This window comes from Theobroma cacao, chromosome 7 (genome assembly GCF_053813885.1).
Source record: "Theobroma cacao isolate CCN51 chromosome 7, ASM5381388v1, whole genome shotgun sequence".
NCBI classification, from domain to species: domain Eukaryota; kingdom Viridiplantae; phylum Streptophyta; class Magnoliopsida; order Malvales; family Malvaceae; genus Theobroma; species Theobroma cacao.
In genome coordinates, this window is record NC_142645.1 from 1,803,708 (window position 1) to 1,827,573 (window position 23,866).

The following is a 23,866-nucleotide window of genomic DNA, read 5'->3' on the forward strand; positions in this document are numbered from 1 at the left end:
CATAGACAGTTCTGAGTTCTGACAAGACAAATTGGAATACTGAGATTTTGATCCCAAGACAAAAATTTCCACAACAAAGCTGGAACACATGTTAAATTGTAAAATTTAGTTAGATAGAAACCATTAAGATAAATGTGTCCTGTTCAAGTCTTTGAAAACTTGATTCAATATGAAAACTTGATTCAATATAAAAACTACAATCCATGTTGTAGCCCATCAACAACAATTGATTCTGTTAAGAATAATACTTGCATGGCTTGGTGTTCGTGTATGTGCAGTTGCTGATTATTTGGATAAAAACATGCAGTTGCTGGTTATTTGGATTTAGACATGCAGTTACTTGTAGTAAACTGTTTTTAAACTTCCTTTTAACACTTGTAATCCATGCCTTAACACTTGAATCCATGTCTTGACAAGTGTTATGCATGTAACTACCTTTTTGTGTATAAATAGAGGTGTCTAGTATGAATAAAGTGTGCCTTCATCAGAACAATTTCTGTTCTTCTTTAAAATTCCTTCTCTGGTTTGTTGCTTCATACAGCAACTTTAGTTCTGTCCATACTTTATCTTCAGATTCAACCAAGAAAGCATCAACCATTACTGCAGTTTGACCAAATCCTTCCTGGTCCTTGTCATTTTGATGCATGAAATTAGAACAAACTAGAAAAAGAATTAAAGATGTGACAAAGACAAACAACTACATTTCCTTTTGATTGACTACTTCATCATATGGACAAGAAAATTAATCTTGAGTTAAATCAACAAAACCTCATTGACTTCCCTACCATAAAAAATCATTGGCAATAACTGCACTTTTTTCAATTAATAATCAAACATCAGCAGTTATAACTTACTAACACTTGTTTCATTAACAAAAGGAGGCAAATTTTGGGGTTAATTTCAACGTAATTGTAAACTAAACTTCAAATCCAATTGCTATAGAAAATCTAAGATTACAAAAAGGAAGCAACTTTGCAAGAGAAAGCAAAGAAAGAAAACCCATTTCTTTTCAATGACCACTTGATTCAATGGGCAACAACATCATTATTTAACACATTAATCAACAAATTTTCACCATGTCTATTACTTCTACTCTCCCTAGATTCTAAGCTTTGACCAGAAGTTTCCAAATTGACCAGCAAGACAGATTTAGTAGCCAAAAGCTTCTTTCTTTGAAGACAACATGGACCACCATAGATCTTGTTCAGGAACCTTGGGATTTGATCAAAATCTGAAATTTGGATCTGGGTTTGGCTTGGAATCTGAGTTGGGACTGAGTCAAGTCGTACTGAGTTCAGCTTGTGGGATCTGGCATTGATTTTGGAGTCTCTCAATTGGGCTAAAGCTCCTGGCTTTAGATACTTGTGGAATGCTTCAGCTTTGCAGGATCTTGAAATGGGTTTCATTTAGGAGTTTCAGGGGAACCTTAGATGGATATGGAGCAAGGTTTCTCTTTTTTTTTTTACTTTGGAGAGAAAGACGGGGTTTTTCGATCCTATAAAAAGAGGAGTGTTTGAGAGGCGGGAAAATAAGGGAGGGAAAATTTCAGGGCTGAGTAAGAAAGAGAGAGAAAAGTTTCAGGGCAATGACAAAAAGGGTAAGGCGGGAAATGCATGGACAGTTAGGACTGGACTCAACCACGTGACTTCTCTTGTTTATTAGAGTAGGAGAAGGTCATTGAAAAATTGGAGGCTTGAGGTTGAATTTATTAATACATGAATTAAACGTTTCCGATCTACATAGTAATCTATACAATAAACAAAAGAAGCCCCACACTTGGTCACGTGGAGGCTGCAGGAGAGGTTGTGAAGCTTGAACAAAGGTTTTAACAGGATTATCAAATTTTACCACATAGACACAAAAAGAGGAGAATTGTGATGTGTTTGATGGGTGAACCGCATTCTGAAGGGTTATAAGTTGAGCCGACTGTATGCGGATTTACCTCCAGTATAATAAAAATTCATAACCTGAACCAACAATTTCCATGCAGTCATGAAGGTGTTGGTTCAATTTGTTTTAGTGGCATATTTCTTCTTTTTGATCTTTGTGTCAAGTGAGAGTCACGTCTCTTTTTATCTCTTTTTTTTTTCAATTACATCTTTTAATCATGGAAAAACAGTCAGGACAGAGACCTTTTTGGAATTTTGAAGTCCAAATCTTTATATGGAATTGACACTTTACTTTGCCCATGAAAAGCCCATTTTGTATTTTAGTGTATACCAATCCTTGATGGCCTCAGAGTTTTCATTTTCTTTTCTTTTCTACATCAACTTTCTCTTAATTTTGACATCCCATCTATGTTCGTTGTTGCTGGTACTACTCTACCAGGAGTATATATATAATTTACAGGTAAAAAGTTGGAGGTCAAGATCTTGAAAAGCTTTATTTGGCAATATCAGGGATATCTTGAAGGATACTAAAATATGATTTTTGGATGTTTAAAAGGAAGTGCCACAGCTACATCTGTTGTCCTGTAAAACATTTAAAATCAACATAAATCATTGCTTTTGGTGTTGATGATGCTCTTATTCTGGTGTTTCTTTTCCCTGTCTGGTTGACAAAGTTGGGGAAGCATCAGATACTCCTGAGTGAGAGGACTGCAACTGGTTGCTGAGAATTAAAGCAATTAAATTGCAATTTGTTGACTTGTTTATCACATGGTTGCTCATTATTTTTTCCTCATAATCAGAAGATTCCTGTGCTTTTCCTTTCTTTCTACACCAGTTAATGCTGTTCCTGACCCACTCCCAAGGGGCTTCCCACTTTTCTCCCCTACTGATTCTGTTCACCTTAGCCCTCAATGTTTGATCCTCCCTATTAATTTCCAGCTGGCCAACTTATCTTTCATGGAAAACATGATGTGTCGGCTGCCTAACTAACAGCCTAAATGGGCAGTTGCAACTCCCCCCCTTGAAGACAAGTTTGATTTGCCCTCTTCCTGGACCACTAAGTATGGAAAATGATAGTATATTTGATAAACTGAACTGTCATCTGGGCTGTATTTCCTGTTCTTTCGATTGGTAATAGACAGAAATGGAATTTATGGATCATGGAAATCCACTGATAAAGCAAATCAGTCATTGATATCCATAAAAATTTAGATCAATACTCTTCCATCTTTGGTCTGCCACTTTCCCAGAAAGAGGGAAGATTTTCGTGAGAGTCATACTGGTACCAGGTAAAAGTCAGAAAGCTCCAACTTGGCAAGTTACATAAGAAGAAATTCATTTTGAAACGGCACGTCTTACGTAGTACAAATAGCTATCTTTGCCTACAGGGCGACACCACCAATGTCCATTACTTATCCAGAGTTACCGGAACAGACTTGAAAATTACGCTCTAATATCCCATGGGAATAGAATAAAAGGAAACACAGGTCGCAGACAAATAGCAGTTTGTATTCTCTTCAGAGCAAAGAGGAAGGAAAAATAAAAAAAAAGAAACCCCTTCTAATATATATATATAGTCCTTAATGAGCTGAAAGAAAGATGCCTGCTTGTGAAGATCCTGTTGACAAAAGGCTTATGGCACCCCAACTCAATTTGGGTATGAAATGGTTTTCATGATTATCTGCTTTCGGTTTTGTTTTTGATTTCTGGGAAACTTTCAATGAATGATCACGATTGCAGCATGACTCATACTTTTTAAAATTCAGATTATTGAAGTTTTACTTATAGGTGTTGTGTTTCTTATAATCTGCTCAGCTCTGAACATGCTTTCAAAGCAATACTAACGAGTCTTCCCAAGCCTGGGGGTGAAGAGTTTGGCAAATTCTATAGCTTACCTGCTTTGAATGATCCAAGAATTGGTAAGGTTTCTTTCACTGTCTTCTGCACTGAAATATCAGGAAAAAGAAAAACAAATTGAATACTTTGAATTAAAATAACATGTTGACTGTATGACTGCATAGAACTCGTCTTTCCCTTTCCTTTTCTTAGTTTTTTGCTCCTTGTTGTTCTAATATTGCAGACCGTCTGCCATACTCCATAAGGATCCTTTTGGAATCTGCTATACGTAATTGTGACAACTTTCAAGTTACCAAGGATGATGTTGAAAGGATTATTGATTGGGAGAATCCATCACCGAAGCAAGTTGAAATCCCCTTCAAGCCTGCTCGTGTTCTCTTACATGTAATTTGCAGCACAAAGTGACCATTGAATCTTATCTTAGGATTTTCTCTGGCAAACTGTAAACTTTTTGTCTCTTGTATACCAGGATTATACTGGAGTTCCAGCTGTGGTTGACCTTGCTAGCATGCGAGATGCTATGAAGAATCTTGGCAATGATCCAAACAAGATTAATCCACTGGTTTGTAATTGACCATTACATGCTCTTTTTTGTTTCATACTTAGGCATGAGTATATTTGACAGTAGATGGTGCAACATGTTAACTGATTATTCATTTTTGTATCCAGGTCCCTGTGGACTTTGTTGTTGATCATTCAGTTCAGGTTAATGTTACAAGATCTGCAAATACCGTACAAGCAAACATGGAACTTGAATTTCAGAGGAACAAAGAGAGATTTGCTTTCATTAAATGGGGTTCATCTGTTTTTCAAAACATGCTTGTTGTTCCTCCAGGTTCAGGAATTCTTCACCAGGTAAAGATATTTTTGCCATTTTGTATCTGAAACTTGCATTGGGCAATAATTCTTCCTCCATCAGATATCATTAATCCCTTGTGAAGGGTCAAAGCTATCAGCATTGCTAAAGTTTATCCCGGCTCAATGCCTTTCTGTTATTTGTTCTGTTTCATATGCTTTGTCATTGAGTATGTCTCTCAATGAATTTGTAGGTTAACCTGGAATACCTTGGACGTGTTGTCTTCAACAAGGACGGAATACTATTTCCTGACAGCGTGGTCGGTACTGATTCCCATACAACAATGATAGATGGGTTAGGAGTTGCTGGCTGGGGAGTTGGAGGAATTGAAGCAGAGGCAGCAATGCTGGGCCAGGTAATCTCTGCCCCTGTTTTCTTTATTCTCAGGCATTGCTATCTGGTTGAAAGCTTAAAATTTTTTTTTCTTTCTAATGCTTTATTTTGCAACTTTATAGCCCATGAGCATGGTATTGCCTGGTGTTGTTGGATTCAAGTTGTCTGGGAAATTGCAAGATGGTGTCACAGCTACCGATCTGGTTTTGACTGTGACACAGATGTTGAGGAAGCATGGTGTTGTTGGCAAATTTGTTGAGTTTTATGGTTAGTTCTACGATCACAAATCTATAAAAATGTATATGTTAACCATTAACATCCAGTGTAAATGATTGTATGCTTGTCATGATTGTTTTTAATGTGCATGTAGGTTAGGGTGTGGCTGAATTATCATTGGCTGATCGAGCCACAATTGCAAATATGTCTCCTGAATATGGAGCAACCATGGGCTTTTTCCCTGTAGATCATGTAACACTGCAGTACCTTAAGTTAACTGGCAGAAGTGATGAGACAGTGTGTTCTTTCATTTCCTTCTTGTTCCTCTCTTCCTTTAACTTGCTCGAATTAGTATGGTTATGGAAGTTATGTTGGTGGCCTGACTATGCTTTCTATATATGATAAGGTGTCAATGATAGAAGCATTTTTGCGAGGGAATAAGATGTTTGTCGACTTCAATGAGGTAGTGTTTCCTCAACTCTGCTAGATAGGAAAGATAGATTTAAGATTGCTATCATCAATCTGACATCAAGGGGACAATTTTCATGATCAGCCTCAACAAGAAAGAGCATATACTTCTTATCTCCATTTGGACCTTGCTGACGTTGAACCCTGTGTTTCAGGGCCAAAAAGGTATGTGCTTTTTCCAACTTAGCCACTTATTTCAATGCATTTTCATTTGCCTTTTTTTTTTTTTTGCTGATTCACAGATTTTCTCTTTGATGCTTTCTTGCAGGCCTCATGACCGAGTCCCTTTGAAAAAAATGAAGGCTGATTGGCATGCATGTCTTGATAATAAACTTGGATTCAAGGTTAGATGCAGACAGCTTCCGTGCACTTGGTTCATCAGAAGCCTCTTGCATGAATAGTTTCCGTAGTGTTAGTTTACTGAAAACAATTCATTAGTAAATGGAGTTGTTTTCCGAGTGAAACCTTACCATATGCATGCACCCAACAAAGCCCCCATGGTGAGGATACGACGCTTTTAATATGAAGGTTGCCTCCATGTGCACAGTCTGCATGGTTAAACAAATGAACACATTCTTCATGTACTCATATATTGGTATTCAGTGCCATAACTTGTGATCCTTGTTTCCTTGCAAGGTTTTGCTGTGCCAAAGAAAGAGCAGAATAAGGTTGCAAAGTTCACCTTTCAGGGACTGCCTGCTGAACTTAAGCATGGTAGTGTTGTCATTGCAGCTATTGCAAGTTGTACAAACACATCAAATCCTAGTGTCATGCTTGGAGCTGGACTTGTTGCTAAGAAGGCCTGTGAGTTCGGTTTGGAGGTTAGTGTTAGCTTGTTAAATGTGTTACTCCGTACTGTATGTTAGTCTTTGGAAGTACTAATATATTTCACTTTATCATATATCTCAGGTTAAGCCATGGGTTAAAACCAGTCTTGCTCCTGGTTCTGGAGTTGTGACAAAATATTTGCTCCAGAGGTATGTTGATTACTTGCTATATTTCGATGAAGGAGTTAGTTGTCGATGTTGCTTCTCTTCCTTCTTCAGAAGAAAAGAAAATATCTATGAAATTGTTATATTTGATTCTTGTTTTGGTGTCTGCAGTGGGTTGCAGAAATACCTGAACCAGCAGGGCTTTAATATTCTTGGCTATGGTTGTACAACTTGTATAGGAAATTCTGGAGAACTCGATGAATCAGTCGCTTCAGCAATTTCAGAAAATGGTAAAAGCATTGTGTTAAAAGGGAGAACTGTTTCTTCATTTCTTAATAGTTGCTGCATACTTGCTTATGAATTGCCAGGAGAGCTTCGGATTAAAGCTTTTCTTCTTAGTTTGGGGTCAAGGATACTTTTCAGTTAAATTTGCAGCAAGTTATGCTGAATTGCTGATGCTTTTCTGTTAGAAATATAGGCTACTCCTTAAACTTGTTTCAAATCCAGCTTGTTGCATGTGTAACTCTTTGGTTCACCATCCTGATCTATGTTTGTACTATAGGTTCTTTTTGATTTTTCTGCAATTGTCTGCTTTCACATTTTTCACCTGCTACATTTTACTGTCATTCAACTTCCCTCATTACTATCTTGATTACTGTTATAGATATTGTTGCTGCGGATGTTCTTTCCGGAAATAGAAACTTTGAAGGTCGAGTTCATCCACCGACAAGAGCTAACTATCTTGCCTCACCTCCATTAGTTGTTGCCTATGCCCTTGCTGGCACGGTATGTATACAACCATTACTTGTACATCTCATGTTTTTCTGCTGGTCTTGATTACTTTACTTCAAGGGTAGACATGCTTCAGAAAGTTCGACAATCCAGATGATACCATTCAATATGCAAGCAATTGAGTTCCAAAAATTAGGAGCAAATTGCGTTACTTCTTGGCCTTTTGGCTTCTTGCAAGACACCAAATGCAGTATCAACCCAGATTATCAAGTTTGAAGTTGGAGGAGTTGTAGTTTAAGAGGATACCTGATTTTGTCTTTGCCAACATGCTTGGCAACTTTGCAATGTGGTACTGAATCATTTACTCCTTGCTGTCATACTTTCAGGTTGATATTGACTTCGAGAAAGAGCCTGTAGGAACAGGAAAAGATGGTAAGAGCGTGCATTTCAGGGATATATGGCCTAGCGATGAAGAGATTGCAGAGGTAAAATATGATGTGCTTGGAGAAACCATTTCAGAAAATGGACAAATATTGTCTTAACATTGTAAGCCAAAATAATGTGTACCTCTATGCGTTGACAGTTGGCTCAATCGAGCATGTTGCCTGATATGTTCAAGAGCGCATATGTAGCTATCAGAAAGGGCAATCCTATGTGGAATCAGCTTGCTGTCCCTGCTTCCGCTCTCTACTCTTGGGACCCAAACTCGACATATATTTATGAGCCTCCATACTTCAAAAACATGACAGTAGAACCACCAGGCCCGCATTAAGTGAAAGATGCATATTGCTTACTCAATTTTGGTGACAGTATTACTACCGATCATATTTCCCCAGCTGGTAGTATCCACAGGGATAGCCCTGCTGCTAAGTATCTTCTTCAGCGTGGAGTGGACCGGAGGGACTTCAATTCTTATGGTAGTCGTCGAGGCAATGATGAAGTGATGGCAAAGGGTGCATTTGCCGATATCCGCATAGTTAACAAGATCTTGAAGGGAGAAGTTGGTCCAAAGACAATTCACATTCCAACAGGAGATAAGCTTAATGTATATGATGCAGCAACGGTGAGTGTTGGCATTGTTATTTAGAAATGCTTTACTTCAGCTTAGACCATATTTACCAAACAGTGAAATATCATAAACTTGCAGAGGTACAAGGCCACTGGGCAGGACACTATTATCTTAGCTGGAGAAGATTACGGAAGTGGCAGCTCACGAGATTGGGCTGCCAAGGGCTCAATGTTACTGGTGCAGACACATACTTACTGTTTCTTGACATCCAAGCATCATGTTTTATGCTTCTTCACATCTTCTCTATCTTCTCCTATTCACCCTTTCATCCCCAATGGTTTTTCTGCTCTGTCCAGGGAGTCAAAGCTGTGATTGCTAAGAGCTTCGAGAGAATCCATCGCAGTAATCTGGTTGGCATGGGGATCATTCCACTTTGTTTCAAGCCTGGTGAGGATGCAGATTTTCTAGGATTAACAGGTCATGAGCGCTATACAATTGACCTTCCAAGTAAAATAAAGGAGATAAGACCTGGCCAAGATGTTACCATCACAACTGACACCGGCAAATCCTTCACATGCACAGCCTGGTTCGATACAAAGGTATGTCAAAGACTCAAAGAGTTTTAGGAAGAGAAAAGGGGAAGGGTTTTGCAAAGCATTCAGAACCATAACCAATGGCTTTTATGTATACGAACAAATGTTTTGACTTACATGAAAATTTTTCTGCAGGTGGAATTGGAGTACTTCGATCATGGAGGCATTCTTCCATATGTCATTCGTAACCTGAACAAGGATTAGGCAATCTAGCTTCAAATCAGCAGCCTCTTCACATGGCAATCTCCATTGATTGAAGTTTTTCTGGGGTAGTGGGGTTCTTCAGCAGACAATCAGTAGCATAGATTTTTCAAGGTTCTCAGTAATACCAGGAAATGCACTGCTGTTTAGGTTATTGGGGAATTGGGGTTGTTCATATCTGTTGTTAATTAGAGAAGGAAAAGAAGAAAATGATAAAGGATGTTTTTATTTTTGGATAAAAGAAAAAACTTGAATTTTATCTTTTAAGAAGATATGAATTGATTCGAAGATCAAGTAAATAGTTTTTCTGATCTATTAATAATATACTTCAACAGATTGAATTTATATGAATCCTAAAGTACCATCACAAAGTAAAGCACTATTGTTGTGAAAATGTAAATCACTATTTCATTCTCTCTAGCCTCTATCTAATTTGTAGTGTAGAGAGAAAAGCTTTAAGATAGTTTAGCTTTCTTACAAGAACATCATGATAAGGACTAGATATAATGTCATTAATAGTATCATGTTGATACTAAAAAGGTAAATAAGATGCAGAAATTGAATAGAAAAAAGGTAACCAGGATTTGGCATCGTGTAGCCTCAATACATATAAATTACAGAAAAAAGCACCATGCCAAACAGTGAGACAGAGCATATGATTGAAGATAAAGGAGAATATAACAGAGCAAATAGTGCAAGAATAATAGAATCATTGAACAAAAATTTCTCTTTATCCAGTTCCCAAAATAAGAAGCTCAAGTTACATGCTGTGGTATATAAAACTATGCACTTCATTACCAGCATATTTAGCAAATCACAATATTTTCACCAACAGAAGGATATTGGAGAAAAGAGAAATGAATAAGAAGAAAGAAAGAAATAAAGATAGTCAACCTATGAGACTATGTAAGTGCCTCAGCTCCAGCAACAATCTCCAAAATCTCACCAGTGATTTTTGCCTGTCGTTCCCGATTATAAACAATGGAAAGATTCTTCCTCAACTCAACTGCATTATCAGTAGCATTACTCATTGCGTTCATTCTAGCTGCCAGCTCACTCGCCAATGATTCCTGCAATGCCCTCAAGATCTGACTATTCAAATAGAGAGGCATCATGGCATCGAGAATCTGAACTGGATCTTGCTCAAACTGCATAAGAGGTGAAATTCCCCCTCCTTCCATCCTCAATCTATCCCTCTCCACAATCAGCTTCCCTCTCTTGGTTGTCAACCTAAACAACTCATCTTCCATAGCATCAACACAAGTCCCATTCACATCAAAAACCTTTCCTTTCACTGACAATGGAAGCAAAGTACGGATTACTGGATCTGACTTCACCAAAGATACAAACTTTGTATATACAAGCTCAACCTTATCAACCTCTTCAGTAACAAATAATGAAAAAACTTCATCAGCAATTATTTGAGCCTCTTTTGCCGTAGGAAACCCTCCTCCTTCAACAAACCTGTCAACCGAAACATGATCCCTACGCCTAAAATAAGAATTACCCTTTTTCCCTACACTAATAACAGTATAATCCAATCCAAGACCCTTCAATTCCGCAATCCGGGACTCAGCCTTTTTAATCACTGCATTGTTGAAACTACCACAAAGACCCCTATCACCAGTTACAACAACGAGAGCTACTTTCCTTACAGGTCTAATAACAGTTAAAGGACAATCAATATCTTCACATTGTAAATTTTCACTAATGGTGTATAGGAACTCAACTAAAGCCTCAGTAAAAGGCCTACCATTGATGACAGCTTCTTGAGCTCTTCTCACCTTTGCAGCTGCCACCAGCTTCATTGCTTCAGTGATTTTTTGAGTGTTTTTTACTGTTGCAATCCGCTCTCGGAGCTCACGAAGACTGCTTTGAACTGGAGCAAAAGGTGAAGGAGATTGAGAGAGGCTTTTGAGGGGTAATATTTGAGGGAATTGGAGAAATGGGTTTTGGTTAAATTGATGAAAGAGTAAATTTTTTTTGGAATATGAAGGTTTTGATGAGATCCAAGTTGGTAGATTTGAAGAATACATAGTTTTGAGAGAGGGATTTTGCGGGTTTTGGGTTTAAGCTTTGGGTTTAACTTCTCAGTTTGTACAAACAGACCAAAGTGAGGTGAGTTCCTTAGTGATGGGAAACAGAAACGACAATGATCTGGGGAACAATCTAACAAGGATTTGGAGTTCGGACTTTGTTCTTTTGTTCGTAGGCTCTGTTTGGACAGCAGCGAGTTGTTAAGGACGGATTAATTAATAATTTTTGCTCACACCAAACAGACCCCACTAAAAGTAGAGTCCAAGCATGAAAACTTAAAACGCAAAGCGGTATGTCGTTTTGAGTTACTCCGCCTCCGTCACCTCCAGCCTCCATGCCCACAAGTCCTTAATTGAACAGACCAAAAGCCAAAAAAGCGCAGCTTGGACGCAGAGATGTCGAAGCTGTTTGCGAGAATTGCTGGGTATTTCAGCAACAGAACATTCATCGGTATAGACAAAGCTGGGAATCGTTACTTCACTAGAAAAGAAGAGATTGATGGTATCCGTAAGTGGGTCTCATTCCCTTCTCTTTTCAATATTTTTTTTTCTAGTTTTGCATTTTTATGGATATGGGTATTCGTTAATGATCCTGCTTATGCATTTGCTATGTGGGTTTTATACTAGAGGTCCTTAGTTCTTTTGAATTTTATTTTTTGAACTTTTTGCTTTGGTTTCGTGGGGTTTTTTATATGAATTCACGGATTTTCCATCTGGGATTTTTGAAGAATAAAGTTTTGGATTGTATTTTGTGTTCTTTGTGGTTTCAAATTAGTAATTGGATACTTAGATTCTCCTGTGATCTTCTCTTGTGTTAGATGTTTGATTTGTTTGGAGGTTAGCTCTTTGTTAATGAAATAATGTAAGGAAAAGATTTGAAGCCTTTAATTTATCAACGTAGTAGGAAAGTAGATAGCTCTAATTCCATTTGGTTCTTGAGAAAAACTTAAATCTCTACTTATTTATCGTCTAATTATGTTTATTCCGTGTTGTTGAGCTGAGTTTCAGTTTTGTTTATGATGGAAATTTTAAAACTATGACACGATCTTGCTCCAGGGTATTGGTCCAGTGAGAAGTTCAATTATCTTATGGTCTCATAGTGGAGTACACTTACCCCTATAATGAGGTTTTGAGTAGGGAGAAAGAAAAAAGAAAAAATAAAGCAGGGGGGAGAACAACTTATTTGTAAATGATATACAATTATGTTTTCGTATGCCATTATTATTACATTTTTCTGACATTATAGTTTTGTTTATTTACTAGTAAAGGAGAAAAGATGGGTGGAATTCAAAGGAGAGCAAGATCCAACCACAATCCCCGGTAAGCTTTTTAGCAAAAGTTGCTCACTTGTTAACCATAGCATAGAGTGGACAGAAATACATTCATATTAACTGATCAGGCTGCACATTGAAAACTAACTACAGTAGAAACTGCATTGTTTGTTTCCAATACTTATGGTTTCTTGCAATTTGATTGCTGTAGTTGAATGGATATGTTGGTTGAATGGGCAGCGAAAGAAAGCTCCAACTCCAGAGGTACTTAAAAATATATTTCATTGCATACTTTGACAGCCCCCTCCCCCCTCCACTTCTCAAAGCAGCAAAAACCTCCCTTACCCAAATATAAAGTGTAGCAGAATTATGATTCAAATGCATAAAATCTCTTAAATAGATATTATATTTGATAGAAACATTTTGGTACCATAGTCTTTTACTTTAGTTACTAATGTTTCCGGTAAGATATCCTGGTGGAATGATTTTAAGTTTGATTTGATAGTTTATTGTTTCTATCTTCAGGAAATAATGGAACTTGAAGCAAGGCGTGAACGTGTTAGGCTTAACGTTGCTCGTACGTATTCTTAGGATCATCACTTAACGTGTTCTGCCACTGTATTCTCTGAAAATGATTTGTCTTGCCTTTTTCATTTTTTTTTGGAAAAGTTTTGAAAAAGGAAGAAGAGGAAAGGGAAGCCAGAGAAGGCAGTAAGAAGGTTGTGAGCTCTGGTAAGCTGCTGTTCTTGTGTCCTCCCTTCTCCCTTTTCGCTTTTTGTTCATGCAATTGTTGATAATTGTGCTGTAATTAATAGGTAAAGTTGGAGGTCCAGACTTAAAAAGCTTCATTCGGCAATTTCCATCTGCTTCAGAAGGTATTGTATTCTTTTACTGATATGTCCTAAAATATGATCAATACTATTTTAAGCTTTGGTGCTGATGATATTTTCATCTTTTGTTTTTACTCTCAGGTGACAAAGTTGAACAAGCATCAGATGGAAGGTGGGTGACACATACTGTTTTATAGCATGACAAACATTGCTAAGAGTTGAAGCAATTAAAGTACAAACTTATTGAATTGTTTATCTGAGTGGCTTACTATTCTCCTAAATTAATTCCCATGTTAGATTTCCTTTCTTTTTTACTCTAACTGCACTGATGAATGCTGTTCCTGACCCACTTGAGATGCCTTTACATCCAACTTGGTTCTGCCCTACCGTTTCTTCTTCACTTTAGGCCTTTGTTTTTGTTCCTTCCTATTTCGGTTTTTCTAGCTGATGCATGAATCTTTATCCTTTTGCATTACCTTTCGTAGAAATGATGTGTGACAGCTAAGGTATTGCATAATTGGTAGTTTGACTAGTTGTACCTCCCATCTAAAGACAAGAATGCTTCTCCCTTTACCCCTTTTTCTTAAGTATACAGAAAAAAAATGGTGTCTGGTAAATTGAGTTGTCACTTGGGTTTATTTGATCTTTTTTTTTTTTTTATCATATCATGAAAACTGCTTGCTACATATGTATGTTTAACATCATGCGTCATATTTATAGGACCAAAGAGACACAGGAAGAGAAGGGAAAACCACTTCCAGAGTAAGTTTCAGACCCTTTCTGAATATATGATATGCAGAACAAGCCAACTTCATAGATATGTTCTACTTACTATTTTTGCTAACACGAAATACGTAATCTTTTATTCTCTACACTTTTTTTTTCAGGTCTTCAGAACCAACAGGTTCCGGTGCATCCTACAAGCCAGGAACATGGCAACCACCAACATGATAATCAACACATGTTAAGGAATATCGTCTTCGCCTTTGATCCATGCCACAGAATCAACTCTGAGATAAATTGCATTTGTTGGTTGTGACTCCTCAAATTTTTTGGCAATCTAAATGAACACATTCTTTAGCTGATTACATCCGAAATTCTTTTTTCATTCGTTTGAGCTTTGATAGATGACACTTGATGTTCAAATCCTCTCCGTCGATGTATGATCGCAGGGGTAAATTTCGAACCTGTTCTGTATCATGATGTATAAGTTCTAGCCCGGAAATGTAGGGTGCTAAAATTTTGGTAATATTCTTTTGTCACTTTCTCTTAGAACATTTGGATATGAGCAATAGTACTCATTAGTCTTAATCATCTTCATTTCAGTGGATTATGAACATGAGCATGGAAAGTTTAATTTTGCAGGAAAATTGTTTCTGGGTTTTGGAAATCAACATATAGTAATCATATCATCTAATTGCTTGTTAGAGATTCATAAGATCATAACATTCATACAATGGTCATTCCCACTTAAATTTTCAAGGAGTAAACTTTTTCCACGAAGACCAAACTCACCCACCTATCCCACTACTCTCGTCTCTCTCAGTGGGCTTAAATAAATAAATAAAACCCTTGAATTATATAAATTTTTGCAATTGAGTTCATATATTTTTTATCATAGTCAATTTAGTCTTTTTTCATTTATTTGCATCCAATTGAGTCTCTATTTTTTTTTTTTTTTATTTGACTCCATTGAGCTCTTGTATGGAAATACAACAGATGCCGTTTTTAGTGACAATTATCACTTTCTATATAGATACTATCCGATCGGTGTGTGTTAATGTAGGATAAGTACATAACATGTTACATCACATGTGACTAATTTTTTTCGTGTTGAATCAACACGGTACGTCAAAACTCTAATGATAAGTGATCAATAATGTTGAGAATAATATTCGTTGTGAGTAAGGATTCAATTGAGTAAAAGAATAGATGTTTAATCGGATCTACAACAAAAATATAGAGACTTAATCGTAAAAACGCATATAATTCAAAATTTTTATTTTGTTATTTAAGTAAAAATAAAAGTAAGAAGCTGCCGACAAGGCAAATGACAAAAAGAGAGAATAAGTCTATCAATGAACCAGCCTCGCTCTTCCTATTGCGGTCCTTCAATGAACCCAAAATAGATGGCCTTGAAAGGCTACTGTCCTCTTGTACTTGTGAAGAGCCTTTTGACAATAAAAAGGCTTCTGCCCCTTCCACTAAAGGATTTGGTGAGTCCATACATAAAATTTAGCCCCTTAAACCTCCAAAGGGATCAAATTCTTCCCCTTTCTGAGTTTGGGAGCAATACTTGAATGAAAGAACATTTGCATCACTTGATTTTTAACTAAGGGTATTACTTTTAGGTACTTGCATTAATTAAAGCCTTAATAAGATTAAGTACACTTTTTTTTTGAAATTATCAATTTTTGTCTATTCGGGTTTATCCGACTTTAATTTTACTCATGAAATATCTTACGTTAGTGATGAGTTAGGTAAATTTTTATATCACTTTGTCATCAGGGAAAAAGCCTATAATTTTAATATTAAAGACACATATGTTAAGATATTATAAGTTCAAAATTCATTTCATTTTTTATTAATTTAATATTATGATATTAAAAAAATTATAAAAAGTAAAAATTAAAAACATACTCAAGTTTTAAATCATTGAGAAATAGATTTTGTGTTGATTGCTTTTGAGTTGCTGGCTTGTAACTAGTTAAATATAAATTTTGTTTGATTGATTTTTAAGTTTTTATAAAAAAAAATAATAAATAAAAAGTAAAAATATCAATAAAATGGAACTTTAAAGTTTAATTATCAAATAAGGTATTTTATGAAATTATTGATTTCCTAAATCATTTAGACGTGTGCCAACCACGCGCCAGTGGTTTACCTTAATATTACAATCATTCCCTCAGCTTAAAAACAAATTACAATGATTAAACAATATCAAATCAAGGGTCAAAGTCAAACTTCCTACCAAATCTCCACCGTTTATCTCTCATCCAACGGTAGATAAAATCCCCACCGTTTTTTCTCCCCATATATAAACCCGCAGTTCACTGTCGCCAGACCCACTCGTTTCTTCTTCGATGCTCACTGGGAGAAGCTGCTACCATTTCTCCTTCCAGAAGAAGCAGCTTCTTCAAAAATAAATAAATAAATAAAAGAAGTTGGGGTTTCTAATTTGAAAGTTTAATAAAATTAAAGAAATTGGAAAACGTTAGCGATGTATTGTAGGGCGCGATTTACCTCGATGCTAGCTTCGACGACGACGACGACAGCGTCGTTGTCGCCTTCTATGTGCAGTAGAGTTTCGTCCCCGATTGCTTCTCAGTCTTCTGCTGCTTCTTCCGTTTCGTTCTGGAACCAGAAGTACCGGTCGTTGAGCTTCTCTTCTTCGCTCCGTTCGCTGCGGTGCTCGTCGCCGAGGTGGAGCCACGGCGTCGATTGGAACTCACCGGGGAGCCTTCGTGCTCAGGTTAGGATCGCTGTTCCGGTGATGGAGAGGTTCCGCCGGAGGATCGCTACTATTGGTATGTGTAACTCTTTTGGAGTCAGTTGTTTAAGTTAGATTGATTTTTTTTTTTTTGTTTTGGCTGATTTTGCTTGCAGGTTGCTACTTTGGTGATTAGTTGAGTAATTTTTTTATGTTAATGAGAGTTAAAAATAAGATTTCGCGGTTGATTTTGATGAGAAATTCTCTTTGGAGTCTTCGTTTTTTTAATTGATGAGGAAATTGGCGGGAAATGTTTTTGTATTATGCTCCAAATGTTGATGGGGAAATATAATATTGCTGTTTAAAAAGTGTTCTGTTTCTTATATGTTTCTGCATCTATACAGCTTCTGAACATCCTTTCAAGGGAGTGTTGACAAGTCTTCCCAGGCCTGGGGTAGAGAGTATGGCAGATTCTATAGCTTACCTGCTTTGAATGATCCAAGAATTGGTATGCTGACGCAACTCATACCTCCAATCTACTGTATTCCCTTCATACTCTATGTGGGATCTTTTCAATGTATAACGTTAAGTTATGCTTTTTACTTATCAGGAAATCAGATGAATATTGTGAATTAAGATAACCTGTTACTGTATTTCACTCTGAAACTAGTAGATATGTATCACTGCACAAAATTTATTGGTTGCTTTTTAATAATGCAGACCGTCTGCCATACTCAATAAGGATCCTTTTGGAATCAGCTATACGTAATTGTGACAACTTTCAAGTCACAAAGGATGATGTTGAAAAGATCGTTGATTGGGAGAATACATCACCGAAGCAAGTTGAAATCCCCTTCAAGCCTGCTCGTGTTCTCTTACAGGTTTGTCGCATAATATGATCATGAATCTTATCTCAAATTAAAATATGTTTTGCACATTGTAAACTTTGCTCTCTTAAACCAGGATTTCACTGGAGTGCCAGCTGTAGTTGACCTTGCTAGCATGCGGGATGCTATGGAGAATCTTGGCAATGATCCTAAGAAGATTAATCCGTTGGTTTGTAGTTGACCCTTACATGCCCTTATTCCTTCTATAGCGTGGCTTTAGTATCTTTGACAGTAGATACTACAACACATCAGTTAAAAGATTATTTTGCTCCCAGGTTCCAGTAGACCTCGTTGTTGATCATTCAGTTCAGGTTGATGTTGCAAGATCTGAAAATGCAGTACAAGCAAACATGGAACTTGAATTTCAGAGGAACAGAGAGAGATTTGCTTTCCTTAAGTGGGGTTCATCTGCTTTTCATAATATGCTTGTTGTTCCTCCTGGTTCTGGAATTGTTCATCAGGTCAAGACACTTTGTATCTTATACTTATGGTGTAATTCTTCCTTTATCAGATATTATGAGGTCCTTAAAGGGGTCATAATTATGATCATATGCTGAATTGTGTCTGATTGATGCCTCACTTTAATTCTGTTCTGTTTTATTTTCTTTGGCATTGAGTATGTCTCTCAATGAAATTGCAGGTTAACCTGGAATACCTTGGACGTGTTGTTTTTAACACTGATGGAATACTCTACCCTGATAGTGTTGTTGGTACTGATTCCCATACAACTATGATAGATGGGTTAGGAGTTGCTGGTTGGGGAGTTGGAGGAATTGAAGCAGAGGCTGCAATGCTTGGCCAGGTAATATCTCCCCCATTTTATATAATATATGTAATTATAGAAATTCCTTTGTTGTTTTGTTGTAGCAATATGCTTCTTTATTTTCCTGTATATGATTTAGTTGCTTGGTCCCCAAACTTTGATGATTCATTTTCTTTTGTAGCTATTCTGTTGTAGACTTGACTTAAAAGTGCTTTCATGTTACTCTTGGTGTTGCTATCTTAATGAAACATTGATTTTATTGTTGCTTCTAATGCTTTATTTTGCAAATTGACAGCCCATGAGCATGGTGTTGCCTGGTGTTGTGGGGTTCAAGCTGTCTGGGAAATTGCGTGATGGTGTCACAGCCACTGACTTGGTTTTGACTGTGACACAGATGTTGAGGAAGCATGGTGTTGTTGGCAAATTTGTTGAGTTCTATGGTTAGCTCTTTGATCGCAAATCTCTCAAAACAGGATATTTAACCATTATGTCAAATGTATGTGCCTTTATCATCAGATTTATAATTTTTAATGTGCATGTAGGTTAGGGTATGGCTGAATTATCACTGGCTGATCGAGCCACTATCGCAAATATGTCTCCTGAATATGGAGCAACCATGGGCTTCTTCCCTGTAGATCATGTAACACTGCAGTATCTTAAGTTAACTGGTAGAAGTGATGAGACAGTGAGTTCTTTCTTTTCCTTGGGTTTCCTATCTTGTGCTAATATGCTCAACTTAGTGTTTTTAAGGTTTTACTGGGTGGTTTGACATATGTTTTTGATATATCAGGTTTCAATCATAGAAGCTTATTTGCGTGCAAACTAGATGTTTGTTGACTACAATGAGGCAATGCTTCCTGAACTCTTTTTGATAGGAATGTATATTTAGATGGTATCATCAATCTGACATTAAGAGGACTATTTCCACGAGCAGCCTCAACAAGAAAAAGCATACTCTTCTTATCTACTGTTGGACCTTGCTGATGTTGAACCCTGTATTTCAGGGCCAAAGCGGTATGCCCGTTACTTATATTATTTTAATGTGTCTTCATTATCTTTTCTGATTTTCAGTTTTCTTTGATGCTTTCTAATAGGCCTCATGACCGAGTTCCTTTGAAATAAATGAAGGCTGACTGGCATGCATGTCTTAATAAAACTGTAGGATTCAAGGTTAGACACAGACAGCTCCTTTGCAGTTGGTTCATCACAAGCCTCTTCTTTGATTTCTTTCCATAGTGTAAGTTTACTAAAGGGATAATGTGGCATTTAGCCCTTGTACTAAAAAAATTTAAAAAGGGATAAATTTTGGGTACTACATTGAACATTTTTTAAGTACAGATACCACATTGAACATTTTTTTAGTGCAGTTACCACATTCGACATTTCTCTAATGTACAAGGGCTAAATGTTGACATTATCCCTTTGCTAGAAACAAGTTCAAACCTTGGTAAGGGTGTTTCCTTTATGGTTTAGAGTGCTACCTCTCCTTGGGTAGCCTTAGGCCCAGTAGACTTCCATATGTACCTTAAACAAACTTGTCAGTTGTCCATCATTCATCATTCTACATGGATAAAATTTTGAACACATTTAATGCATTTATATATCAGTACATCATGCCATAGTTATGTTATCCTTGTTTCCTTGCAGGGTTTTGCTGTGCCAAAGGAAGAGCAGAACAAAGTTGCTAAGTTCACATTTCATGGCCTGCCTGCTGAACTTAAGCATGGTAGTGTTGTTATTGCAGCTATCACAAGTTGTACAAACACGTCAAACCCTAGTGTCATGCTTGGGGCTGGCCTTGTTGCTAAGAAGGCTTGTGAACTAGGTTTGGAGGTTAGTTTTAGCTTCTTGAGTGTGCTCTTTGTTTGTTAGCCGTTTGAGGTGTGAACCTTATTTGGGCATGGACGTTAACTGTTAGGAAGTGAATAAACCTTGAACCATTATCTTATGTTCCTCAACTGTTGCTAAAGTTTGGTCATTAGTAGTTGTGGATTATACTTGAGTACCATAATCTCATGTCATCATCTCTTTTATACATTTTAACTTGTGGATCTTACTTGAGGGTGTTTTTTGTATGAGTTTTCTTTTCTCGTTGTTGAAGAAAAAATGGACACCAACCTCAACTCTGAACGGCTGGAAGATGAGTCTTTTGTGTTATTTCATAACATATATTTCACATTATTATGTCCCAGGTCAAGCCATGGATTAAAACAAGTCTTGCTCCTGGTTCTGGAGTTGTGACAAAGTATTTGCTCCAGAGGTATGTTGGTTGCTTACAGTATTTTCTTTAAGAAGTTAGTTATCCATATTGTCTCTCTATCTGATCCCTTTTAAGAGTATAAGAAAATATCTATGAAAACAGTAATATTTGATTGTTGTTTTGGTGTATTTAGTGGGCTGCAGAAGTATTTGAACCAGCAGGGCTTTCATATTGTTGGCTATGGCTGCACAACTTGTATTGGGAATTCTGGAGAACTTGATGAAACAGTTTCTTCTGCAATTTCAGATAATGGTAATGTTTTATGTTATATGCTAAATCTTCTTCTTTATGATTGCCGGTAGAGCTTCAAAACAATACAGATTAAACCTTTTCTTGGCAGTTTGGGGTCCTTTTTCAGTGATGATTTGGGATAATCTCCAATGATACTTAAAAGTTTATCCTGCTTTATTTATAGTTAAATTTTCAGCAAGTTGCTGAGTGTGCTGATTTTTTTTTGGTTTTAGACTCTAGGCCAATCCTTGTTACCTTCTTAATTCTTCCAGTTCACTGTTCTGATCTATATATTGCTCTTGGTTGTGTCCTTACAAATTGGATTGTTGTTTGCTCCTATTGGTTCTTTTGGTTTTTCTCTAATAATCTGTCTTCACCAATTTTTCAGCACCTTCTTTTTACTGTCATTATCTTTCTCATTTTCCTCAGTTTTTGTTCCTTGCTCACTAATTTCACTTCACTAATAACTATATTGATTACTGTTACAGATATCATTGCTGCAGCAGTTCTTTCTGGGAATAGAAACTTTGAAGGCCGTGTTCATGCAATAACAAGAGCTAACTATCTTGCTTCACCTCCATTAGTAAAAAACCTATGCCCTTGCTGGCACGGTATGTATATTATCATTACCTGTATTGTCGGTGTTTTTCTATTCATTTTGATAAGAAATGCAGCATCTGGTAATTTTTCTTATTTTAGGCAATCCAGTTGAATACCATTCATGCAATTGGAGTTTCAAAATTAGGAGTTGCAGGTTTTCTCTTGTGTTACTTGGCCTTTTGCTGGTTTTCAAACCATTTTCAATGTGAAAACTCTATTTATCTAGCTAGATTTGCAAGACAGTGATGCATCATTGATCCAAGCTTTCAAATTTAAAATTTAGAAGTTGAAAGAATTGTGGTTTATGAGGATGCCAATTCCCTCTTTTGCCGATAGCCATCATTACTTTTTCATGAACAGCATCTTTGACATGTCATGCTGAATCCTTTACTCCTTTTGTGATATTTCAGGTTGATATTGACTTTGAGAAAGAGCCCATAGGAACAGGAAAGGATGGTAAGAGTGTATATTTCAAGGATATATGGCCTAGCAATGAAGAGATTGCACAGGTAAATGCTTAGTGAAACCATTTGAAATGAGACAATATTGCTAATGTTTTTGAGCCCAAATAATGTGCAATTCCACGCTGTGACAGGTTGTTCAATCTAGTGTGTTGCCTGATATGTTCAAGAGCACATATGCAGCTATCACAAAGGGCAACCCTATGTGGAATCAGCTTTCTGTCCCTGCTTCCACGCTTTATTCTTGGGATCCAAACTCAACATACATTCATGAACCTCCATACTTCAAAAACATGACTGTAGAACCACCAGGCCCACATGGAGTGAAAGATGCCTATTGCTTAGTCAATTTTGGTGACAGTATTACTACTGATCATATCTCTCCGGCAGGTAGTATCCACAAGGATAGCCCTGCTGCTAAGTATCTTCTTGAGCGTGGGGTGAATCACAAGGACTTCAATTCTTACGGTAGTCGTCGAGGCAATGATGAAGTGATGGCAAGGGGCACATTTGCCAATATCCGCATTGTCAACAAGCTCTTGCAGGGAGAAGTTGGTCCAAAGACAATTCACATTCCAACAGGAGATAAGCTTCATGTTTATGATGCAGCAATGGTGAGTGTTTGCATTGGTATTTAACAATTCATTGATTCAGCTTAGACTATAAGTACTAATAGGGTTTAGCATTGGTATTTAAAAATTCATTGATTCATCTTAGACTATAATTACTAATAGTGAATATTTTCTACTTGCAGAGGTACAAAACTGCTGGGCAAGACACTATCATCCTAGCTGGAGCAGAATATGGAAGTGGCAGCTCACGAGATTGGGCTGCCAAGGGTCCAATGCTACTGGTGGGGACACCTAATTTAGTACTTTCTGATCCTTGATATCAGAGTATCACAGTTTTGATGTTGTTTTTGTTTTTAGCTCTTATCTACCATCTCTTATTCACCCTTTCATCCCAATGATTTTCTGCTTTGTTCAGGGAGTGAAAGCAGTTATTGCCAAAAGCTTTGAGAGAATCCATCGTAGTAATCTGGTTGGTATGGGAATCATACCTCTTTGTTTCAAGCCTGGTGAGGATGCAGATACTCTAGGATTATCAGGCCATGAGCGCTATTCAATTGATCTTCCAAGTAAAATCAGTGAGATAAGGCCTGGCCAAGATGTTACCGTCACAACTGACACTGGCAAATCCTTCACGTGTACTGTCCGCTTCGATACAGAGGTATGTCAAGAGTGATAGAAAGAGGAAAGAGGGAGGGCTTTGCCAAGCAGCCAGTTCCGTTATATTATGGTGTGAGTCGTTTCCTTCTTGTACATAGGCTTATTTAACTTGAGTGACAATTTGTCTGCAGGTGGAATTGGCATAGTTCGATCATGGTGGCATTCTTCCATTCGTCATTCGTAATTTAAACAAGGAGTAGACAATTCAGAATCAAATAAGTAGCCTCCTCTCTTTGTTATCTGCTTTGATTGTTCTTTATGGGGTATGGGGGGCTTCGGTGCACAATAACTGATAGATATTTCACAAGCTTCTCAATAAGACTCGGAAAGGCACTGCATGGCTCCCTTTTTAATAGAATGAGTTATTGCTACTGCATCGTATATGTTTCTTTTTCCTAGAAATTTTGTTGCAATGTCTTCCGCGATCTGTTTGACCCTGAATTCGATTGAAGAGATAGAAAATTTGCTATTATGTTTGAGGTCTCCTTGAGGATAGCTGCCATCTTTTTTAACTTGCGAAGCTTTGTAGGGAAATTGTCTGAACGTGGGCAATGCCGTGATCCAAGTTAGGGCAGTGGAAAACGAGAGCCGACAGTGTCGCGGTAGTCTTTGTTAATGATCATGCTACGCGTCGAGGGTCGATGACGGGTAAGGTACATACTATTTTTCAAGTACCTTACTCCGAACTCTATTAATTGATTACTGGGTTAGAATTTGAAAATGCTACTTGAACTTGTAATTTAATATCTTCGACACTACTTGATTAGACATTACTTTTTAAA

The 23,866-nt window shown here is 37.2% G+C and overlaps 2 protein-coding genes and 2 pseudogenes across 5 annotated transcripts; 3 read left to right on the forward strand and 1 right to left on the reverse strand.

The window, feature by feature from the left end:
* The first annotated feature begins 3,107 nt into the window (after positions 1 to 3,107).
* On the forward strand, positions 3,108 to 9,385 carry LOC18593492 (aconitate hydratase, cytoplasmic-like; annotated as a pseudogene). The gene is made up of 20 exons (XR_016027324.1): positions 3,108 to 3,556; positions 3,705 to 3,808; positions 3,970 to 4,130; positions 4,216 to 4,308; positions 4,416 to 4,601; positions 4,796 to 4,957; positions 5,058 to 5,202; positions 5,306 to 5,448; positions 5,558 to 5,614; positions 5,705 to 5,784; positions 5,888 to 5,961; positions 6,253 to 6,440; positions 6,529 to 6,596; positions 6,723 to 6,841; positions 7,216 to 7,337; positions 7,670 to 7,768; positions 7,867 to 8,346; positions 8,431 to 8,529; positions 8,649 to 8,891; positions 9,021 to 9,385. The product of XR_016027324.1 is annotated as an aconitate hydratase, cytoplasmic-like (transcript).
* Positions 9,386 to 9,798: 413 nt separating this feature from the next.
* Positions 9,799 to 11,304, reverse strand: LOC18593493 (ATP synthase gamma chain 1, chloroplastic-like). The gene has a single exon (XM_007020746.3). The coding sequence runs from the start codon at positions 11,120 to 11,122 to the stop codon at positions 9,989 to 9,991; it is 1,134 nt and encodes a 377-aa protein (XP_007020808.3). The 5' UTR covers positions 11,123 to 11,304; the 3' UTR covers positions 9,799 to 9,988.
* Positions 11,305 to 11,444: 140 nt separating this feature from the next.
* Positions 11,445 to 14,534, forward strand: LOC18593494 (NADH:ubiquinone oxidoreductase, 17.2kDa subunit). Of its 2 annotated transcripts, none has more exons than XM_007020747.3 (9): positions 11,445 to 11,630; positions 12,386 to 12,442; positions 12,605 to 12,657; positions 12,919 to 12,970; positions 13,063 to 13,125; positions 13,209 to 13,268; positions 13,365 to 13,395; positions 13,944 to 13,985; positions 14,111 to 14,534. In XM_007020747.3, exons 1-9 carry the CDS (start codon positions 11,519 to 11,521, stop codon positions 14,172 to 14,174), a joined length of 534 nt encoding a protein of 177 aa, XP_007020809.3. In that variant the 5' UTR covers positions 11,445 to 11,518; the 3' UTR covers positions 14,175 to 14,534. The 2 variants fall into 2 exon arrangements, with proteins under 2 accessions (XP_007020809.3, XP_017980153.2); XM_018124664.2 differs by having other exon boundaries at positions 11,491 to 11,634.
* Positions 14,535 to 16,274: 1,740 nt separating this feature from the next.
* LOC18593495 (aconitate hydratase, cytoplasmic-like) lies at positions 16,275 to 23,465 on the forward strand (annotated as a pseudogene). The gene is made up of 20 exons (XR_016027503.1): positions 16,275 to 16,750; positions 17,058 to 17,161; positions 17,374 to 17,534; positions 17,617 to 17,709; positions 17,816 to 18,001; positions 18,181 to 18,342; positions 18,599 to 18,743; positions 18,846 to 18,988; positions 19,094 to 19,150; positions 19,238 to 19,317; positions 19,398 to 19,473; positions 19,951 to 20,136; positions 20,496 to 20,563; positions 20,697 to 20,815; positions 21,283 to 21,405; positions 21,805 to 21,903; positions 21,990 to 22,469; positions 22,610 to 22,708; positions 22,843 to 23,085; positions 23,216 to 23,465. The product of XR_016027503.1 is annotated as an aconitate hydratase, cytoplasmic-like (transcript).
* The last annotated feature ends 401 nt before the right edge of the window (positions 23,466 to 23,866 follow it).